We start from the raw sequence: 21,483 nt of genomic DNA, 5'->3' as shown, positions 1-21,483 counted from the left end.
GCCTTGTCAACACCAAGCCGCTGGCCTGCAGTTAGAACCGAGTAGAATCCTTCCAGCCTATGAGTGGCCTGCAATTCTGGTATCTCCCATCAGAGCATATAGGGTTTGAATCCCAGCAGCTTTTTTTCCATCCAGTTCCCTGTTAATGTGCCTGGGAAAGCAGGGGAAGATGGCCCAAGCACTTAGGCCCCTGTCACATTTGTGGGAGACCTAGACAATTCCAGACTCCTGACTTTGGCCTGATCCAGCCTTGACCGTTGTATTTCAGGGAGAGAACCAATAGAAATCTCTCTCTTTCTCTGCATCACTTTGCCTGTCAGATAAACAAAAAATAAACCTAAAATTTAAAAAAAAAAAACCCAAAACAGAACAAACAAAACCTTCTACTTAGATGTCTGTTCTTTCAGAAAGCTTTTCTGATGTCCTTATTTCCATGCCTGGGTAAACTCCTCCCCTGAGCACCCATGACTCCTGGCAACTAACTCCCATCACAGCATTTCTGATTCTGAATCATGTTGTATAATATGTGTCATTCAGCCCTTTCCTTTTGCCCTGTGGGTTCCACATCTCTGAGGTGGGTTGTATGTCCAGACACAGCACTGTCATTGACATTTCAGGCTAGTCCTTTGACCTACTTCTTACATTTTGGGGTTTCTCAAGGAGAAAGTGCTTAGTCCAAGGATGTCTCTACACTCCCTGCCACATGTTTTCAAGCAATGCCAGATTGGGCCTGTGCTGGGCACACTTGCGGTAAGCAACAAAACTTAGTTTGAAGTTGTGCATTTTCTGTTATCATTTACAGAATTCTGTTTATGGAAAGCAATACAATTTTTTCTTATATGTATAAATAAAAGTATTTGGATAAAGGAAAAAATTAAGAAAAAGTTTGGTGAATTGCTCTTGAGGCAATGCATCTGGTGAACAGTAAATGCATGCGTAGTACACATTTGCATGTGTGAACAGCTGTGTCACACTATGGACGTAGCCCTGGATACCAGAAAGCCTGTCCAGCTAGGTAAGTCCTCATTCAGGAGTCCCAGAGTACTGCTCTCCTTGCCATAACCTACCTATGTGACTGGGAGAAAATTACTTCTAGGTTTCTCAGTTTACTTACCTTTAAAAACCGCAGAATAAAATTATGCCATTAAAAGATAAGATTTCATCTCCCAGGTACCTTCTTAATCTCTCAAATACAGTATGCAGATAACAGAAAAAAGAGATTGAAGATGTGAGGCTGAGTGACTTATCCCAGGTCATATTCCAACTGAAAGTCAAAATCCAGGCTTCCTATTCCTGGGTGATCTGCCCTCCTCCACCAATTCTAACAGCCTCTAACCCTACTTACCCATCCATCTACAAAACAGGTTAGGTTTACAAAGCACAAGCAAACACACACATCTTAAAATCACGTACAGGTAAGTAAAAGGATAAAAGCAGGATTAGATTTCAGAGCGTTGCCACTTTGGGATAGGGAAATACCCACTTGAAAGTTAGGAAAACACCTTGCAATCCCCCCTCCTTTCTTCATTTAGATTAGATATAGGGAGCCAGGAGTTAGCCTGAGCAATTTTTTGGTTTTTTGTGTTTTTGGCAGGGGGGTGGGAAAGGAGTGTGGAGTTGGGGGAAGTGAGGATAAAAGAGTAACTAATTCTTTACATAAAATAAAAAATATGCTTAAGCAGAGGCCAGATCCAGTCACCACCTCAGTCTTAATGGATCAGAAAAAAATTCCAAGAGGGAATAGTTAGTCCTGATTTTTTAAATGACATTTTTCAAGTCCTTTTAAAGATTACTGTAGCAAGAAATTTATACATAGGATATGGTTATAATCATGTAATACACTTTTTCATTTTAAAGACTAGGCTTACCTTTGAAAGCATGCTGAGTGTGCTTATAACCAACTTCATTAGGGACAAACTGACCAGGTTTACAGGTGAGTCAAGGTGCACAGAACTGCAAAGTCTTAGCCAACATTTCCCCATGAAGTGCAGTATGGACAGACACCAAGTCTTTCACATGTGTATGTGTGCACATGTGTGTGAGTACATGGATGTTTTTGCAACTACAAATGTGAATTTTAGTTGTAGCAACTGAGGACCATGTGGCTGGACAGAAGTCCATATGAGAAGAGGCAGAGGTTCCAGAGGACTGTCAATCTCCAGGCGAGCCAAGGGAAGATGTGGCTGCCAGGGAAGAGGAAAAAATAACAGGAAGTTTAAAAACCACTTTGAATTACACAGAGTACAGTAATGTCCTCTTGTACTCTTCACACACCAGCCAATATATCAAAAGCCGGGGTGCAGTTATGGGAACCACATTTTCAGAGGAATAGACACAAATCTGGCTGGGAAAGGGGAAGGATCTATAACTCAAGTCAGATGAGGAACGGCTTTTGGCATGGACTTCAGGGCCAAGCATGCCTTCTTCAAATATAAGATGTGTAACTGTTCTGGAACGCATGTACCCCTGACCATCTCCCAGGAATGTTGTTGAAAGGATTCTGTAGGGAGATTAGACTGAAGAGCCTAAATTTCAAAAGTCCTCCCAGTGTGGGGACACTGTTGCTTGCAGCATGAGCAAACTGGCTTCTATTTTATGGACAAACAGATTAAATCATTTCATTTCCTTCCTGGGGAAGAATATTCTCTACAGTAGAGAGCGTTCTGACAGCCAACTGAGCCCCTAAGAGAAAATATGTGCTGATGTGTTAACCAGAAAATGCCACGGTCACTCAACTTACCACTCCTATTTCACTCCACCATATAACCATATAACCAACCAATCCATTCCACTCCACCACACAGCCAACTCACCTGCCCAGCATAGGAAATTAAGGGCAGGCGGTCTGGCAATAAAATCCAAGCAAACAAGCATCAAGTGGAGAGAGTGATAGCCAGATTTCCTTTATTTACACACAGGAGCAAGGCAGAACCACCAGAAATGTACATTCCTAGGTTATACATCTCATCACTGAGTCTGAATTATTAGGGGTAGGAACCATAAAGTTCATGTTCAGCAGGCTCTCCATGCAATCTGAGAACCTCTGGTCTACAACAATATTCCTCATAGTTTGTTCTTCGGTGTGCATTCAGACCACCAGGTAAGCTTGCTTCAGAGGTTCTGATACGCAGGTTTCAGCTGGGTTCCAGAATTTGCATTTCAAATCATCTCTCAGGTGTCACCGCTGCTGCTGCTGGACTGTACGCAAAAGAATTCATGTCTAGTTGTGGAAAACTTCTGCAATGATGCCCCACTGATTTCCCTACCTCCAGATCTTCACGTGCTGGGTAATCCCCTGCCTTGGGGTGGGGACTGGGCCTGGTGATTTGTTTCTATTTTGTAGAACAAGAAAAATGAAGCAGACAATGATTCTGTGATTTTCTTTCTCACTTTCTGGCTCTGGCCAACAGGCTGCCATGTTGTTAGCTGCCCTCACGGTAAGGCTCACATGGCAAGCAATTGTGTGCAGCCCCTGGCCAACAAGCGACATTGGAAGCCCATTTGTCTCTAGTTGAACGTGAAAGGACGACAGACCTAGCTGACTGCAGTCTGGTGAGCCACCCTCAGCCAGAGGACCTTCTGAGGTTCCCTGGGGTTCTGGCCTTGCAGAAACTGCAGGATCATCAGTTACTGCAACCTACTGGAGATGCTGAGGAGTACTCAATGCCAAACAGAGGTGCCTTGTAAAGTAGCTTACCTGGAAACAACTAAAACACTTCAGTGTTTATCCATTCTTCAAGTCTCCCATTTCACTTATTCATCTTAATAATTAAAAGCAAAATGTGTGTTTGTGTGTGCAAGTGGGCAATATTTGATGGCATACAGTCTTTATAAACCATTGGTGTCATTCTTTTCTTAACACTGAGTTTTCAAGCTTTGGCCCTTGGGAAGCTTCCCTGGAAGGTCATGAGGTCATGTTGTGCCACTGGCTTCAGGTAGGACTGAGATGGGAACCCAAGTCAGACCATATACCCTGTGTGCCATCCAGAGTCTGTGTGTTTGGAACTGATAGCATGGTGGATTGTCTCCTGCCACCACCCATGAGTATGTGCAGTGGCACCTCCTTCCCTTCTGAACACGGAAAAATAAGGAAGTCACAGGAACCTCTGCTGGCTGGAGGAGGAATCTTTCCCTGAGAAGCTGGTTGACAGCAGAAACTCCCCCTGCCTGTTTTCTGCTCATGCAAGGCCTGACTTCCTCACTGGAGGAAGGATTCCCTTGTTCTCCAGAGTTGCGATAGTTCCTTGCTTGTGTGGAAGGGCTTTGGTCAACTGGAGCAGATTCCAGATGCAGAGAACAGAACGAAGATACCCCCTTGCTGCTACTTTGACGTCTCCTTGTGCGGTTGGGAATAAGCCCCTCACCCTTGGGGCTTTCCTCTTCTTGGTGCAAAATGGTGCTGGATTCAGACCCTCCCACTTAGTATCTGAGAGTCAAGGCACATCTCCCCTCACAGGGCCAGGCCGCCCCCACTCAGCCACCGTGCCCTCTCTGCAGAGCACCCGGAGGGATTGCTGTGCCACAAGGGGCTCTGACAGATGTTGTCCAGCCTGCTCCTAATGGTGTCCTGCAGCTCCTCATCACCCAGCAGGACTGCTGCTGCCAGGGCCAGCAGGAAGTATTCAGTAGCGTCGTGGGCATCCTAACCTCGTAGTGTGGGGGCAAAGAAGAAACAGTAGGAGTGAACATTTCCAGGGCCAGCTATGTTAGAAACAAACTCTTTCTGCCCCACATTCCATCCACATCTGCCAGTTTTTAAGAGAATTCCTCTCCCACCCTCCCCTGGTCCCCATGGATTTGCCTTTCTCTGCATTACTCCTCGCCAGGTTCAGCAAACCATTACACACCACTGCTCTGAGCATGGTGCTTCAAGAATGACCCACACCTGACCCATCCATCACTCCCAGACTTTGAAATGTAACCCAACTAGGAAAATGGTCCTTCATCCTCTTCTCTGTGGGTCTCTGTGGGTTTCAGCTTGCTAGCAGCTGGAAAGGAAGCAGGCCAAGGAGCAGAGAGTGATTAAAAAAAAAAAAACATGTAGAATCAATGGATATGGAAGGAAAAGTCCATGATGGCACTTGAGAACCAGGATACAGAACTAGCAGAACTTAAATCTGTCTCTCAACTTTCCAGCTAATAAATTGCTTTTCTGGTTTAAGTTGGTTAGAGCTGAGTTCTTCCCTTGGGATTTCTGTAGGGTTCATGTTTGACACACTCAGATTGTGCATATTTTGTCCTTGAACCACGAACAGGAAGTGTGGGGCAGCAGTAGCAAGATGACTCAGGAGTCCTTCATCATTGCTCCCCTCCCTGCTTGCATTGTAGCAATGGGTAACAAGTGTTTCAGAAAGGGACATCTGATCTATATATACCTCGGGCCAGGCAAATAAGGAAAGGACAGCAGGGCTGCCATAAAGATTCCCTTGGCGACCCAACACTGGTACAACTCATAGGCACTGGATGAAGAGACAAAGGGTTGTGCTACAGAGGACAGAGACCACTGATGGGTGGAAGCCAAACCTGGAGACATGGTTGTGGATTAGTGTTGCTAGAGAGAATTGCAGACCAGAAACATAACTCTACAAGTTACTGGAGAAAATAAGAAGTTCTAGATATACCTCTGGCTCAATAAACTGGAGAACCAGAGCTAACAACTTGCTAGGATCAAGGCATAGTCATATTTAGAGGTCCCGTGTTGCAAGACCTCAAATATTAATAGATATCATAAAATCAGGTTGACCTACTTTATAAGAAATGAGTTGAAGACAACCTATAGCATTTTTAGATATATGATTAAGCATTCATTTTGTGTTTAATTTGGGAGCATTTCTATTTATCTACACAAACTCTGGTTTTACATGACATTATACAAAATGAGTTACAGTAGGTCTGTAACATTTTGTGGACACATTTTGATTTCCTGTGTGGGGCATAAATTATAGTTCTGTGTGAAGGAAGCCATGTATTGCCAGACTCCTGTGGGGTTACAGGAACTAGGCAATGGACTCAAGAGTTGCTGACATCATAGAAATCCTAGCAGGATGAGGAGGAATAGCACCTAAGAGCTGTATCCTCAGCAGAGGTGGCAGCCACCTGCAAGGTCTCTGAGAGGCTAAGTGGAAAGAGCCATCTATCCGCCGGGGAACCACTCTCCATCTGGAGTCAAGACACCCCATTGCGGTTCACTGGATCTCTCAACTCCACCCTAAAGACTCCTGACCATTTGTGTGGGGTTAAGAGAGAATGGCTGGGTGGTGGCACTCACATTGCCTGGGACATCTGGCTCTTACCTTCAGCTGGTAGAAGGTGAGTCGGCCCAGGCGGTAATATACTTTGGCATAGTACAGGGCCTCCTTGGGGCTCTGCAGCCAGGGTGGGCAGAGGGACAGCGTCTTCAGGTAGCAATCTTCAGCCATCTCGTACATGTGCAGGGAGTAGTATACTGTAGCCAGGCGGTGAAAGGCCACCAGCTCCTGCCTCTGATCACCTAGGAATTGGAAGACTGCAAGAGATGTCCTATGGCCAACATTCTGACCCATTCCTTCTGTAAAATGCTGGGAGAACCACTAAATATTATAAGTCATACTTGCGGTATAAAAGAACAACACAGATATCCCTTTAAAAAATACCACAAGCAAATGTGAAAGTAAACCTGTAATAAGTGACTGTGAGACAGCTAAGTAGAACATTTATGCTGGTGGGGCATTTCTGGGATGATTCGTGCAGAATATTTTCTTCCTGTTGAAGCTATCACTATAACTCAGGATCCCGGGAAAGAATTATTTCTAAATTCCTGGGGTGGGACTTGAGACCAGCCTAGCTTGATGAGCAGCTGGGTTCTTGAGGATGTAACTATCTGTGTGACATCTATTTTCTCCATATTGAAGTCTCTCTCTTCAGAGAGCTTCCCTGGGCTGCCAACAAGCAGAAGTGATGCTGTAACTCCTTTACCCATTCTAGTCTCAGAGGAACTATGGCTACCTGGTTCAGTTTTGAACCAGACTTTTAAATGGTGGTTTCTAACATGTCTGTGACTTGCTGTTTGGGGTTCTGGAAGGTTTTATTGTTTTGATAACTAATCACTTTAATACAAAATGATCTTTTCCTAAGGAACAGAGGCTTATAATCCTGTCTTTGGAGTATGAGCAAGGCTGCTGTTCAATGCATCTAAAAATATCACATTTAAACTTCAAAGAGCCAAAAGCCAAACTTTAAAAAAAGAAGTACAGGAGAAAAAATTCCCTGATACGGAAAAATCCAGGCACAGAGAAGACCTTTCAAGTCCTGCCTAGGGAAGGATAAAGAGTTCTCAGAGGGAAGTGAAAGTGAGGGGAGGGAGCAGGGAGAGAAGGATGGAGCGGCTAAAGCCTTTCCTGAGATCATCGCTTGGATGAGGCTTAAGGTGGGAGACAGAATGGGAGGTTAGTGACACAACTGCAGACTCAATAATATAATAAATAATGCCCAGAAGCTGTTTTATAATCAGAAGAGACTCCATTTATCCCATATCTGATCAAGGCTTTGCTAATCAAACATGTTTTTCCTCTAGCACCAACATTTAAGACAAGCTATGTTATTCTACCCCCTTTCTGTGTTAACAACTTATATTGTATCCCATTATCTTTAGCTATAAATGCAAGCTGTTCCACTATGTTGTGAATTACGTTAATGAGAATCTAAGCTTCATTTGTGTTTCATCTCCACAGGAAAATGTGTTTTGACAACCAATTAAAAATTCAGTGCATAGCCCTTTTGTAATTGGGACATTGTCTGTGCCTGGGAGAAGTTATCATTTACCTTTACTCAGGGAATAATAACAATTGTAATAGTAGTTAATTAATGTGACAAGGCAAAACTTAACAAGACCTTATGTATCTAGCCCTGTGCCACAATCTTTACCTGGATAATCAGCCATCTTCATAGCATCTGCATGAGATGGCTATTGTTTTTAACACTGATTTGCTGATGACAAACTTGAAGCTTCTACAAGTGAACCTGGGATTGGAACCCATGTAGGTTGACTCTGGAGTTGAGGCTTTCACTGCTTGGCAGAGTTGTGCTGACCCACTTTAGATGTCCACTCCACTGCAAGGACCACCTACCTGTGACAGTGCTCAGCCTGGCAGCCAGGGTGGCATATTCCAGAGCTTTCTCGTAGCCTGCGAGGCTGATCTGCAGCTCCGTCAGTTTGTTGAAAATGCGCAGCTCGGTCCTCAGGGCCTTCATCCTTCTTGCTAGAGGGACGGCCCCAGTCTGAGGAGGAGACAGCGAGAAGCTCACCCTGCACTCTGTATCAGACTCTTAGAGTCATGCTCTACTGCCAGGGGTCAGGTGGGCTAAACAAAGGGGATGGGAATTCCTTCCCTCAACTCATTCTCCTGGTCCTTGCTCTTGATACTACGCCCAGATTCTAAAGGTGGGATAACAACTGGGGATACTGAGAGCGAGAAAGAGGAGATGCATTTCTGAAAGTTGCATAGGATATCATTCACCTCTCAGATATGCGAACCCGTAAGTGCCCACAGCACCAATCACACATGAGTCTGCATCTGATGTATGAAAGTGCCCTCTCCATGCTTGAGTGTACTATTTTTCTCATGGTAGAATTTAAAGTAGGTCACATCGTCTTTGGAGCCTTGGCCTTTTTATCCATGGAATGTGTATGAAAATGAAAAGTCAAATACATTTCTTATATCCCCACCCCCTGGTTCAGTGCCTTGTACATGTGAATACTTCATAATGTTGATGGCCAAATAAAAAACTAAACAAAAAAAATCATGGACAATGGAATGAAGAAATTTTGGGGGTGGATGAAAAAGATGAGATTTCCGAAAATCAGATCAATGATGAACAACTTTTGAGGTCTATGCTTACTATCTGGATATTTATTTCATGTCTAGTATCTTTTAAATCAATTCTTATTTTCTCACCTTATCCTTTACAACAATATCTTTGAAACCATGGATTTGATGAGCTGGTATTATATATTTCAAATTTTTAAAATATATACCAGCACTTGTTTGATAAGAACATAATAGAATGAAAATGTTCATCTATGTACCCTTTAAACCACATCCCAATGGGCATCAGTAGTAAGTGGGTGCCACTGGAGATGATCAAAGTGCACTGTAAACTTTAAAACACAATGCATTCAATAGATATGGTTATCATGGTGAACTGTGCCAGGCATGATGATTTACCAACTCTAAGGATGACTGAGTTTCTCAGATCCTTTAATGAGAGCCTGCTAGATGGAAGAGGGGGCAAATGTATGGAAAGCAGGAAAAGAAATATTGGCAGGAAAGGCAAAGAGAGAGCCCAAGCTGCAGTCCAGTGAGGAACTGTCCACACACCAAAGCCCAACATGGTACCCAACACAGTTCGTGACTTACTCGGTAGTACTCCAGCGCACGGTGCCTGTGGCGGGTCCCATTGAAAAACACATCACCTGCTTCTTCGTAGAGTTTCAGGGCCAGGGAGGGCTCTTCTGACTTCAGGGCTGACTGGATTGCTGCCTGGATGGGATTGAGATGGTTGTCAAAGGGAGAGATAAATGCTCCCATACCCACACAGGAGTGGTAGGAGTCAGGCTTCTACTGAAATCCCCAAATCCTGAATTGTCCCAAACACTACAGCACTGGTAAGAAAGCTCAGAGATCTCACCTGGAATTTTCCCACCGTGGTATGAGAAATTAGTTACGGTAGTACTAGAGGGGATGTTCAGCAGTACATCACGAGCAAAACAAAAACTTCCATGTTTTTAATAGTTAAGTGTTAACAGTTTTTAATACTTAATTGTTAAGCTTTTAGTAGTTAATGTGTTTAGAAACTAAAAGATTTGTAACATCAAACATGAGTTTAAAAAAAATTTTTTATTAGAAAGTCAGATATACAGAGAGGAGGAGAGATAGAGAGAGGAAGATCTTCCATTCAATGATTCACTCCCCAAGAAGCTGCAATGGCCAGAGCTGAGCTGACCCAAATTCTGGAGCCCAGAACCTCTTTCAGGTCTCCCACGAGGGTGCAGGCTCCCAAAGCTTTGAGCCATCCTTGACTGCTTTCCCAGGCCACAGGCAGTGAGCTGAATGGCAAGCAGGACCTCCAGGATTAGAACTAGTGCCCATGTGAGATCCCAGTGCACGCAAGGTAAGGACTTTAGCTGCTAGGCTAAACATCAAACATGATTTTTGGAAATCATGTTTAGAATAAGGTTAAGTGCAAAAAGCAGTGGTATAGTTGGGTCAAACAAAAATATATAAATAATCATAATGGAAGGTCCATGGATGTAGCAAATGCATGAACCTATTGTCTAAATGACAAAAATTGGATCTGATCCAATACCCAGATGATGACAGTGAGATTCAGAAAACCTTTCTAATGACAAACAAATGATAGTGTCTCCTAGCATAATACTGTAGCCTCTAGCCCCACAATTTTTTTTATTTCTAGGAGCCTTTCTCACATTGTACCTAAACCAGGTAAGGAAGGTGAACTATAAAGGATCTATAGTTGCATTCTTACAGCACAGTTGCAGGACTTGAAAACACTTAGAGGAAGTTTTACTTCAATAGGAGTGACCCAAGAAGTATCAAGGTACATGACAGCCTCGGACTGATGGTGCCTGTGACCAGCTCAGGCCAGTGAACATGTAGTTGCTGGGAAGATCCTGCACTGACTGTTACTACAGGTGTGGCTACACGGAGAGCAACAGGGCAGTGAGATGGATCCTAGAGTTAGCAGCCTGAACAGTTCCCTCTGGGCTTCAATCTCCAAGTATACAAGAAAGACTGAAGTGTACACTTCCTGGGCATGCTCCCAGCTATAAAATCCCAACGTAGAATAGTGTGGAGCTTGAGTAGAGGCTTGAAGTCAGACTACCTGTGTGCAGTTGTCAGCATCACCACCTACCAACAATATCACCTTGGGCAAATGACTCAGCTTCTCCAAGTTTCATCTGCAAAATGGGGATTGCAATGCAAGCTACTACCACCTTTGTAATGATCGATCTGCACCTTGTAACAGAAATGCTTCGCAAAGCTGCCTGCCCGTGGGAATCGTGCAATCAACGTGATATAGTCATTATGGAGTCTGTAGAAAATTTTCTGCACTTGCATATTAGAATAAGGGAGAGTACAAGACAAAAATGAGAAGGCAGAAAATAAAGGATGCATTTTTATGTGATAATTTATCTACTACCATATTATGTAATATTAGTATGTGCAGATAATATTAATAGCAGTTTGCTATTTGTTAAGAATTTACTAAATCCTGAGCACTAAGAAAATGCTCACTGTGAATTTACTATGACTAAAGTAAGATTTTGCCAGGACACACACACACACATGTACATGCAAGGGTACTTAAGGGAATTGGGAAAACAGAATTAATAGATGAATAAAATTTTAGTGCAAACATTTTTACATCCATGCCTAGCTTTTTCATAATACATATTTTTCATAAACCTTTTGAATATTCTTTTGCACTGAGATACACCTAGAGAGAGATAAGCTCCAACCACAGATACACTGAGGCACTAGGTACTCATGAAAGTCACACACTCAGTACTCGATGGCCTGTGATCTTATTCCAGCCTCTTCCACCTCCAAAGCCCAATGGAGAATGGCCCAAGTCCTTGGGTCCCTGCACCTATGTGACAGACCTGGAAGAAGCACTTGGCTCTGAATCAACCTAGCTTTGGTCATCATAACCAATTGGGGAGTGGTCTAGGGGATGAAAGATGATGAAAGATACTCTCTGTGTCTATCTCCCTGTTAACTCTTTCAAGCAAAAATAAACTGAAAAAAAAGAAAAATGTAAACAAACAAAAAGCTGTAAGATAATTAACACGCTAAAGTTGCCTTAAATTGCAGCAAAACCCTGAAGTCACACCAAGTGTTCAGTGTGGCAGAGGGACACAGTTAACATCACAGGTGACATCCCCCAGCATTCACTTGAGCATCAGGGACTCATCGCCTTTTGCTGCCTGCTATCAGCCTGCCAGACCTCCCTGGTCTCCACCATGTATTCAGGGAGCAACCTGAGGCGAACTTCTCCAATGGGCTTGGTGTGGACATCCCTACTCTGTGGTTCCACCTGGTTGGTTTGGAGGTGCTGCTGCCTTCCCTGCCAATCGCTCCCCCTCTTCAAACAAGGCCCCAGGTAAACAGCTTCCCATACTTACTTGGAGGTACAGCTCCACCAGCTCATCTTCCTGCATGAGGTAGTGAAGCCGCCCGGCCCCAAGCCAGGCTTCAGCAGCCTTGTCTCTCTCCCGCAAGTCAATGAAGATGCGTAGGCTCTCCTTGATGCATGTAAGGGACCTCCGGAGGGACCTGGGGAATGCATGTGGCCTGTGAGCTCTCAAAGGGGCCTGATAGTCACTCAGCACACACAAGAAAACTAAGAAGCTGGAGAAAAACTCTTGGATCACACAGAGCACACAGGACCTCACTGGAACATGGGCTCTACTCCAGCTGGTTGTGTGACCACCCCTAACCTGCCCCAAGAGAAAGTAAAAAAGAATTCCTTTAGTTTCCTAAATGCCTTGATTTCACCATTTGTATGATGGGCACAAGGTTATACTTGTTAGAGAGGATTATGGTGAGGATTAAAGGACTATGCTCAGAACAGTGCCATTCAGTAAGTACTTAATAACATAGAATGCTAGGTTTTCCTTATTACTACTGATTCATGATGGGTTCACCCATCTTTCAACTGCACAATAATAACATTTTTTTCATAAGCACCTAACACAGTAGATATCAAAAGTACACTGGCTGAATGAATGCACAAACAAGTGACTGCAGTGGTAACTTTAAATCATCAAAAAGATTCTAATGTTTTCTTATAAAGAGAAATTAGAGTAGAATGAACTTTTTAAAAGATTGGTGTGCTAATTATATTAGCCTTCAATAATTATTTGTTATTCTTTGATAATTTGCAAAATTGTATTATGAAGAAACCTGTTCCCCCATAACATGGATTAATGAAGATATATAAGTGTTGTCCAGATGAAGTTCTGGAGTTGGAAGAACACTGGACAGCAGTTAGAAGCACATGGAAATTTTGTAGACATAAGTATATAACCAATTCTTCCCCAGCTTGTGGAAACACCTGGCTAGCCTGGGCCCCAGATCTTCTGAGAATGTGGCTCAGGTACAGCACAGCATTCTATCAAAGTTCCCAAGTGACTCTATTATGCAGCTTGATTTAATCTAACGCGACCTCCTGATTTTATTGAGGAATCAGAAGGTGGCTCAGTGCACTAGGAGAACATACAAGGCCAGAATTCCCTTCTCCTGAGCCCCAGCGTGGGACTCATCCCATGTCACCAACATTTCCCAAAGCATGGCTCATGGCAGACCTGCATCAGTGTGACCTGGGGAATTTAGTGTATAACTCCAGAGCTACCTCAGTGAACCAGAATAATCACAATTACAGTCTAGATGACTGAACTCCAAAGGCATACGAAATTCATTCTCATACACACCAAAATATGAGAATTGCTGTATCAAACCAAGCAAATTCTAGAACCACTGATCACATCAACCATCTATGTACACTTAGGTAGGAGTTTCTAATAGACTTTGTCACCAGCTCATGGTGGGCAGCTCAGCACCAGACTACCCTTATACACAGTGATGGAAACAAGCATTTTCCTCTACTAATGAGACCCTGGTCCTTTCTGGCCATGAGGCAGCTGATTACTTTCCAGAGAGAGTGTTAGATATTAGGCCCTTGTAAGAACTGGAAAGAAACTCTGAGCTGGAGCTGACAGCTGACATTGTAACTCAATAGGCTGTTCCTTCGCATGCAGTGCCAGAATCCCACGTGTGTGCTAGTTTGTGTCCTGGCTTCTCCACTTCAGATCCAGCTCCCAGCCTGTGGCCTGGGAAAGCAGCAGAAGACAGCTCAAGTCCTTGGTCTCCTATACCCATGTGGGAGATTAGGAGGAAGCTCCTGGTCCTGGCTTTGGATTGATCCAGCTATAAATGTTGTGATCATTTGGGAAGTCAGCCAGCAAATGGAAGATTTTTCTCTATTTCTCCTTCTTTATCTGTAAATCTGCCTCTCAAATTAAAAAAAAAAAAACAACCTTTTTTTTAAAATTAGAAAAAAATCTGGGCTTTCCCACACTGCCTTTGATTTAAGATTTGCTGACAACTAGGAAAGCCACTTGCCACCTGCTCTCTAGTATTAGAACATCAGACTTGCTGTGACAGTGCTTTTTGCTGATAAGCTCCACACATGGCCAAGGTAATCCCCAAAGTCCCCATCCCAACCACAATAACCACAGGGCCCTGTTCTTCTTGCCCTTGCTTGGTAACCAAGATATTAAAGCAGGGTTAAGAGGTTCAGCATGTCTGGTCTCTGATGCGCTCCCCACTTTCACTGGAAGAGTTCATGAAGATAGGACCCTTAAATCCTGTCCTGATCCCATTTCTCACTGAACCTTTGTTTATGACAGTTTGTTGTCCTGAAATGCTTGGGGCTTTAGTTGTTTTCTCTATACCTGCAATGAACATGCATTGGATTGTTACAGAGAAGCCAACTCAAAGAGCAGCACTTGCTTCTTGGGATTTTTCTGAATTCATTGTGGCTGTGAAAGAGAGAAAATAACTTTTCCCTCCAATTAATGGCCCATAAAGGAAGGGAACACTTACAAAGACCAGCTATTCACACAGGACAATTAAGATTCCTTAAGAATGGCAGTTTCCCAAAGACAATTGCCTCTTACCAAGACTTATACCTGGTCCAAGATCTGCAGCAAAAAACAAGCATCTTTATGGTCTAAAGTTGGGAGAACTCCAGGTTCTTTTGTAGTTTCTTATCACCTTTCAGCAAGCTACTATATTCTATTTGTCAACAGTTGTGCTTTGTCCACTGGTTTCGCCTGGGGTAGACCCACATCCCATTTCTGCTAGCTGTCACCTGCAGGGTGGCAGCTAGCATGCTTCAAAATCAACAGAAATAAAGAATCCAGTTGGCTCAGCATTAATTCAGCCTCATGCCCGTCCATCTCCTACCCCTTTGCCCTATCAGGGCATCTGCTCCTCTTTTCAATCTTGACCTCTCTTTCTGATTTTTTTCCTGTCCCCATGATCTGCCTGTGGAACCAAGTTGTTGGTTCTTCCTGCCTGCCTGAACATCAGCCATAACCCTTTGGCCAGATGACCCCAAAACACGTGCATTCTCAGACTTCCTTCTGCCAGTAACCCCTGCTAGAGCTTCCTAGATGCCTACCCTGTCTGGAGCAGTCTGTCTGACCTCTGGCCAAAGCCTGACCTCCACTAATGAAGCCTGTCCTGTTTTGATAACAAGACCTGACACTCCTGAGGGCTGCTCTTAAGCCAGGCATTGGGATATGCATCTTCAGTACACATGGTCTCATTGAATTGTTACAGAGTCTCAACTGTGAGAGCTCATTTTGCAAATAAAAAGGAATGAATGGGTTCTATTTCTTTTTTTGTTTTTACTTTTTGAAATTTACCCAAGTATCCTTGCTCATTTCTAAAGTTTTGGTTAGAGCTCTCTGATGCACTGGCATAACAGTAAACAGTGTCAGTATTGCTACCTGGTCTTTATTGAGCACTTAGCAGGTGCTAGGTACTTTACATGTATAATTCTATTTAATCATCACATCTGTTTATTTTACTTTCACCCATTTGAAAGGCAGAAGAGAAACAGAGAAAGAAAGAGAGAGAATCTTCCATGTATTAGTTTATTTTCCAAACTCATAATAGCCAGAACGTGGCCAGATCAAAACTTGAAGTCCAGAGCTCTACCAGGTTTCCCACATGGGTGGCAGGGCCTCAAACACTTGGACATCATCCACTCCCTCCCAGTATGCATCGCCAGAAACGGGGTCAGAAGCAGGAGAGCTGAGATTCAAAGTGGCACTCCGATATGGGATGTAGTCATGCCCAGCAACAGCTTAACCTGCTGTACTTCGATGGCTGACCCAGACAGCAGTACTATTAATGTTTCCATTTTACAAATAGGAAAAACAAGTTCAAGTCAATCTGAAAGGTTGACTAGAATCACATAATAAACCCTGTCTAAACCAAGACCTAACCTTAGAATCTAACCTCACACACTTCAAACTTCATTTATGTCCAGATATCAGAGAGTGGAAAGTCTTTTGCATTTTTTCAACCACTTTGAAAACTCTGAGAGTGGATACTTAGCTTAGCGGTTAAGTTACCGGCATCCCACATAGCAGTGCTTGGCTTCAACTTCTGACTCTGGCTCCTGACTCTAGCTTCCTGTCAATGCAGGCTCTGGGAGGCAACAGAGACAACTCACATGATTGGGTCCCTGTAACTTCCATGAGTTACCTGCATTTGGCCCCAGCCCAGCCTCAGCAGGCATCTGAGGAACAAACCTCAGGACCAATGTGTCTCTCTCACATTCTCCTTCCCTCTCTTTTCTCTCCCCTCAAATAAACAAACATGTAAATTTAAATACTGAACTGTTTAAGAACAAGAGATTTTAAACTTTGAACAAAAGTCCCTCATCTGTACAAATGGGGTGATTGTGTCCATTGCAGCCTTGGGATCAAATGAGGACAAACTGGCGGAAGCAACTGCTTGCTTGCCTAGGATTATAGAAATGTTGAGGATTAGTCATGTTAGTAAAACTGAAAACCAAACAGTGAAGCACTGTTTTCAGTTCTACAGAAATAAAAAGTCTCAGGGTAAGAATGGAATGGTTACTAATGTATTCACTCATTATTTCATGAAAACTTATCACATGTAAAGCATTCCTTCTTTCTGAAAATAATAGTATGTACATCTTTTGTGGTACTTATCATAGTTTACAGGCCACTTTTAGTGATTATCTAATGTTTAGTTCCTCTTGTATTCTCTAAGCATTGTGAGCTCAGGGACTTTATCTCTTTGTCCAGTATTTTTAGTACAGTGTATGGGCCACAGTAAGTGATCAGTATGCAATTGTCAAAGTTATGAATAAAGCCACAAAGTTACTCTACTCTCAGCCTGGTTTGGCTCTAGAGAAAGAGGCCATGAATTTATGTTATATCGCCTGAAGGACAGACGATTCCCCATCCCAGTGAGAGATTAAAAAACTTAATGAAACTAGATTCCATAGTTGTCACCTGGAAGGTAGACAAGACATGACCCTGAAGGTATTGGACAAAGGGACAGCAAACCATTCCCAAGTAAAAAATCTAAGGCCAAATCAAAGTTTTTAGCATCTGTTTTGTTCTCCTGTACCATTCCCCTATTACTAAACTCTAGAGAAAATCATCTTTAAGGTGAAAAATTTAAATCAGTAGAAAGTGAGGGTGGGAGATTAAAAGCCACCCTAAATCAAAGAGTTACAGAGCTGGAACCAAGCTGGTGCCTATGAAGGGAAGTCAGGGTTCTTTGTAACAGGGTTCAGACCAGATGAAAAAGGAGGTACTTCTCATCTGTACAATGAACTTGCATTATATAGCTATCCATTTCAGGGTGGGAATTACTGGCAAGGGAGGTAACATGAACTCAAGATCAGGGATTGGTAAAGTATAGCCCATGAGCCAAATACAGCCTTCCTCCTGCTTTTGTTAATAAAGCTTTATTAGAACACAGTCATACGCATTCATTTTATGTATTGTCCATGGCTGTTTTTGCACTACAACTCCAGAATGGACAAATTCTGTCAGGGGGCATAAGATTTGTAAAGCCGGAAACATTTACTATTTGATGCTTTATACAACAATTTGCTAACCTCACTCTAGACATGTAAATTATTTAGCTTCTTCAGTTGTTGATTTCCAGAATTTTTTCCATATCTTACATTTATCCTTAGATTTACAAAATGTTTAGCAAACAAAGCATGCCCACTGTGCAGTTCTGGAGCCCCCACTGCAGTCTATTCCTCACTCTGCAACACCCCCACACCTGCTCCTAAGTGACAGGATTGAGTCTTGTCTCTACCCATATCCATTATTGCCAAAGTCTGTCAATTAGATCCACAAAATTACCCTATACCTTTCTCCAATTTCAGCATCTTACTTGACCTCAAGGACCTCTTCAAATACTGCCACTGTCATGAAGTCTTTCCAGATTAATTCTACCACCTCCCCCAACCTTCTGCTTTCCCTCCAAACCTGCCCTGCAGATTTCCACCCTCTCTTCTGTGAATACTTCCTGCTTTACTTGCTATGACTTTGGGCTTGGGGAAGATGGAAATCTGTTAAGAGGAGCATGGTTGAAGAAATCCATCCACTACATCAGGACTCACGTAATAAATTTCCCCTAGAAATTGGTACCAGGGAAAATAACTGCTCAAAGAAATGTGTTTGTTTATGTTCTATTTTCAGACAGTAAGCACTTCACATGAATTTTCCCCTTTTTGCTCAGCTACCAGGAAGTTTTGCAATAAATTACAGTAACCACACCCAGGTACATGGAAACACCTGTTAATCCATGTCTGTTCTTTGTTCTTTTTTTTTTTTTTTTTTTTGAGTTCTCTATAGGATCAGGTAATTGGTACATACTAAGTAAATATAGCAATACAGCATGTTCTCTTTGAAGAACAGAACACTTTGCAAAAGCACAATGACATTTTGTTTACAGCAGATACCTAAAATACTTCCCAATCTTCCTCTTAGTATCACTCACACATTAGTGGTGAACCAGAAGTAAATATTTATATCCTCCCAACTACACAAATAAGAATCTCAGAGCGTGGAATTATTGACTATAGGATTAAAAGACCCCAGTGTGGGTCAACTTCTCAGACAATGGAGTAAGGATCTTTAAAAATTCACTCCTCCATAAAAGCAATCAAAACATAGTCAAATTTCTTCTGAATTCTAAAAATCAGCCAAAGGTTTAAAACAACTCAAGAACTGTTTACACAAGAGGATTAGCTGAATCACTGACCTTTGATGTTTTCTAATTTACTCTAAAGCTCTCCTGTTCATCCCAGCTTTTCTGTAGCCTTAAAAACCAACATCCTTACAAAAGCCAGCTTCACAGAAGCCACTGGAGGAGACATGTTGAGTTTGACATTTCCCACAACTTCATCCCCCAAACTGTCACTATTTGATCTGTCTGAACGTTCCTGAAATCCTGCACTAATAGGGCTCATTTTAGTTTAATTGACTCATACATAGTTCAGCAAGGAGAAACACATTTCTATCTGGGGTATTCGGAAAAAAAATTGTAGTGATCATTGTCATCTAAGGTGATGAGAAAACTGAGAAAAATAAGATGACAATAAATAAAAAGTAGATGAATAGTATGTCCATAAGAGGTTTTGAAAAGCTTCAACAAATTCCTGTGACTCAAGACCAAATGTACACGCAGGGCTATGTGCTTGCCCAGAAAACACCTAATATAGATTAATTTACTATACTTCTCAAGAAAGCCATTGAGAAAAATTTGAAATAGATAAGACAGAAGACAAAGAAATTAAAATACTGTCCTAGGAATCATATATTAACACAAAAGCAGGCAATAACAGAGGAAAAGATAAAAATGATGAAAGATATATAAGAAGCAAATTAAAACATGGCAGAGGTAAGCCTACCTTAGCAATAATTAGGTGTAACTGAACACTCCAGTGTGTAAAAGTGTTACTACCAAAAAATAATTTAAGTAATTCAGATATACTATCTAAAAAAACACATACTTTAGATTCCAATAGATTAAAAAGTAAAATATGGGGCTCGGTGTGGTCATCTAGCAGCTGAAGTCCTCGCCTTGCACCAGGATCCCATATAGACACCAGGCCCCTCCTCCCATCCAGCTTCCGCTTGTGGCCTGGGAAAGCAGTTGAGGACAGCACAAAGCCTTGGGAGCCTGTATCCACTTGGGAGACCTGGAAGAAGCTCTGGCTTCCTGGCTTTGGATGAGCACAGTACCAGCCACTGCTGTGCTTGGGGAGTGAATCAATAGACAGATGATCTTCATTTCTGTCTCTTCTCCTCTCTCTATATATATGACTTTCCAATAAAAATAAATTAATCTTTTTAAAAAGTAAAATATGCAAAAATATACCACACAAACCACAACCAAACAGAACCAAAATAGTTACAGTAGTATTAGATAGAAAGCCCAAAATTTGCACTAAGGATAATAGAGAACATTTTTAAATGATAAAATAATCAACTACTTAAAAAGATATAGCAATTTAAATATATGGGCAACTAACAACTGAACCCCCAAGTACAAGTAGAAAAACCAGACAAAATTGAAGGGAGAACTGAAAATTTCTTTCAATAACAACAACTGAAGACTTGAATAATTCACTTTCAGTAATGGATAGAATAACTAGACACAGAACAACACAGGTGTCTTTAATCACAGATGTCTTTAGTCATAAGCCAAATGGACGTAGAAGATTTCTGTAGAACACTACATCAAACAACAGACTACAAACTCTTCTCATATGTGTATAGAATATCCTCTAGAGTAGACCATTTGTTGTCACAAACAAATCTCCATAAAGTTCAAAAGAATGAAGTCAAGCAAAGAAAGTTTTCCCACCCCAATGGAACGAAATTAGAAATCAGTGACAAAATGAAATTTGGAAAATTTACAAATACAGAGAAAGTAAACAACATACAACTAAATAAAACACTGAGTCAAAGAAGAAATCACAATAATGTTGGAAAACACTTTAGAGATGAATGAACACAAAGTCACAACAAATAAAAATACACAAAATGGAGTGAAAGTTGGGCCTAGCGGCTAAAGTCCTCGCCTTGAAAGCCCCGGGATCCCATATGGGCGCCGATTCTAGTCCCGGCAGCTCCACTTCCCATCCAGCTCCCTGCTTGTGGCCTGGGAAAGCAGTTGAGAATGGCCCAATGCATTGGGACACTCCACCCGTGCGGGAGACCTGGAAGAGGTTCCAGGTTCCCAGCATCAGATCGGCGCGCATCGGCCTGTTGCGGCTCACTTGGGGAGTGAATCATCGGACGGAAGATCTTCCTCTCTGTCTCTCCTCCTCTCTGTATATCTGGCTGTAATAAAATGAATAAATCTTTAAAAAAAATGGAGTGAAAGCAATACACAGAGGAAATTTATAGCTGTAAAAAAGATCTCAAATAAGTACACCTTACAATCCACCTTAAAACAAATAAGGATATAACATACACAAAGCAAGCAGAAAAACTGAAATAATAAAGTTTGTGAAAGAACCGAATGATTTATAGGATGGAAAAACAAAAGAGAAACTCAATAAAGTAAAAAATTTGTTTAAAAGATTTTGTTTTAACGAATTACAGGCCTTTAGCTAATTTTACAAAGCAAAATGAAAGAAGCTCAAACAGTAAAGACTGTACAGAAATAAAAAGATTTTAAAGAAATATTATGAGCAATTATGCATCAGCAGATTAGACTAGAGGATAAACTCCTGAAATGACAGGAGCTAATAAGGCTGTTCAAAAGAAACAGAAAAGCTAAGTGCATCCACAACAATTGAAATAACTGAATTACTGATAAAAAAACCTAATGTATAAATGTC

At 42.0% G+C, this 21,483-nt stretch overlaps 1 protein-coding gene across 4 annotated transcripts in view; it reads right to left on the bottom strand.

The window, feature by feature from the left end:
- Positions 1–4,250: 4,250 nt before the first annotated feature.
- The window catches only part of SH3TC2 (SH3 domain and tetratricopeptide repeats 2), a 52,616-nt gene continuing 35,383 nt past the window's right edge, over positions 4,251–21,483 (bottom strand). For 3 of the 4 annotated variants that reach the window (XM_058677361.1, XM_058677359.1, XM_058677360.1), the window contains 5 exons: positions 12,185–12,335; positions 9,396–9,518; positions 8,106–8,256; positions 6,294–6,505; positions 4,251–4,642 (listed from right to left, as the gene is read on the bottom strand). In XM_058677361.1, the coding sequence (XP_058533344.1) occupies positions 4,451–4,642; positions 6,294–6,505; positions 8,106–8,256; positions 9,396–9,518; positions 12,185–12,335 (829 nt within the window). In that variant the 3' untranslated portion in view covers positions 4,251–4,450. The remainder of the gene's footprint in view (positions 4,643–6,293; positions 6,506–8,105; positions 8,257–9,395; positions 9,519–12,184; positions 12,336–21,483) is intronic. The other variant, XM_004587556.2, reaches the window with a different exon arrangement.

The sequence above is a fragment of the Ochotona princeps genome, chromosome 19, assembly GCF_030435755.1.
Source record: "Ochotona princeps isolate mOchPri1 chromosome 19, mOchPri1.hap1, whole genome shotgun sequence".
NCBI lineage: Eukaryota > Metazoa > Chordata > Mammalia > Lagomorpha > Ochotonidae > Ochotona > Ochotona princeps.
This window is presented reverse-complemented; position numbering and strand designations above follow the sequence as displayed.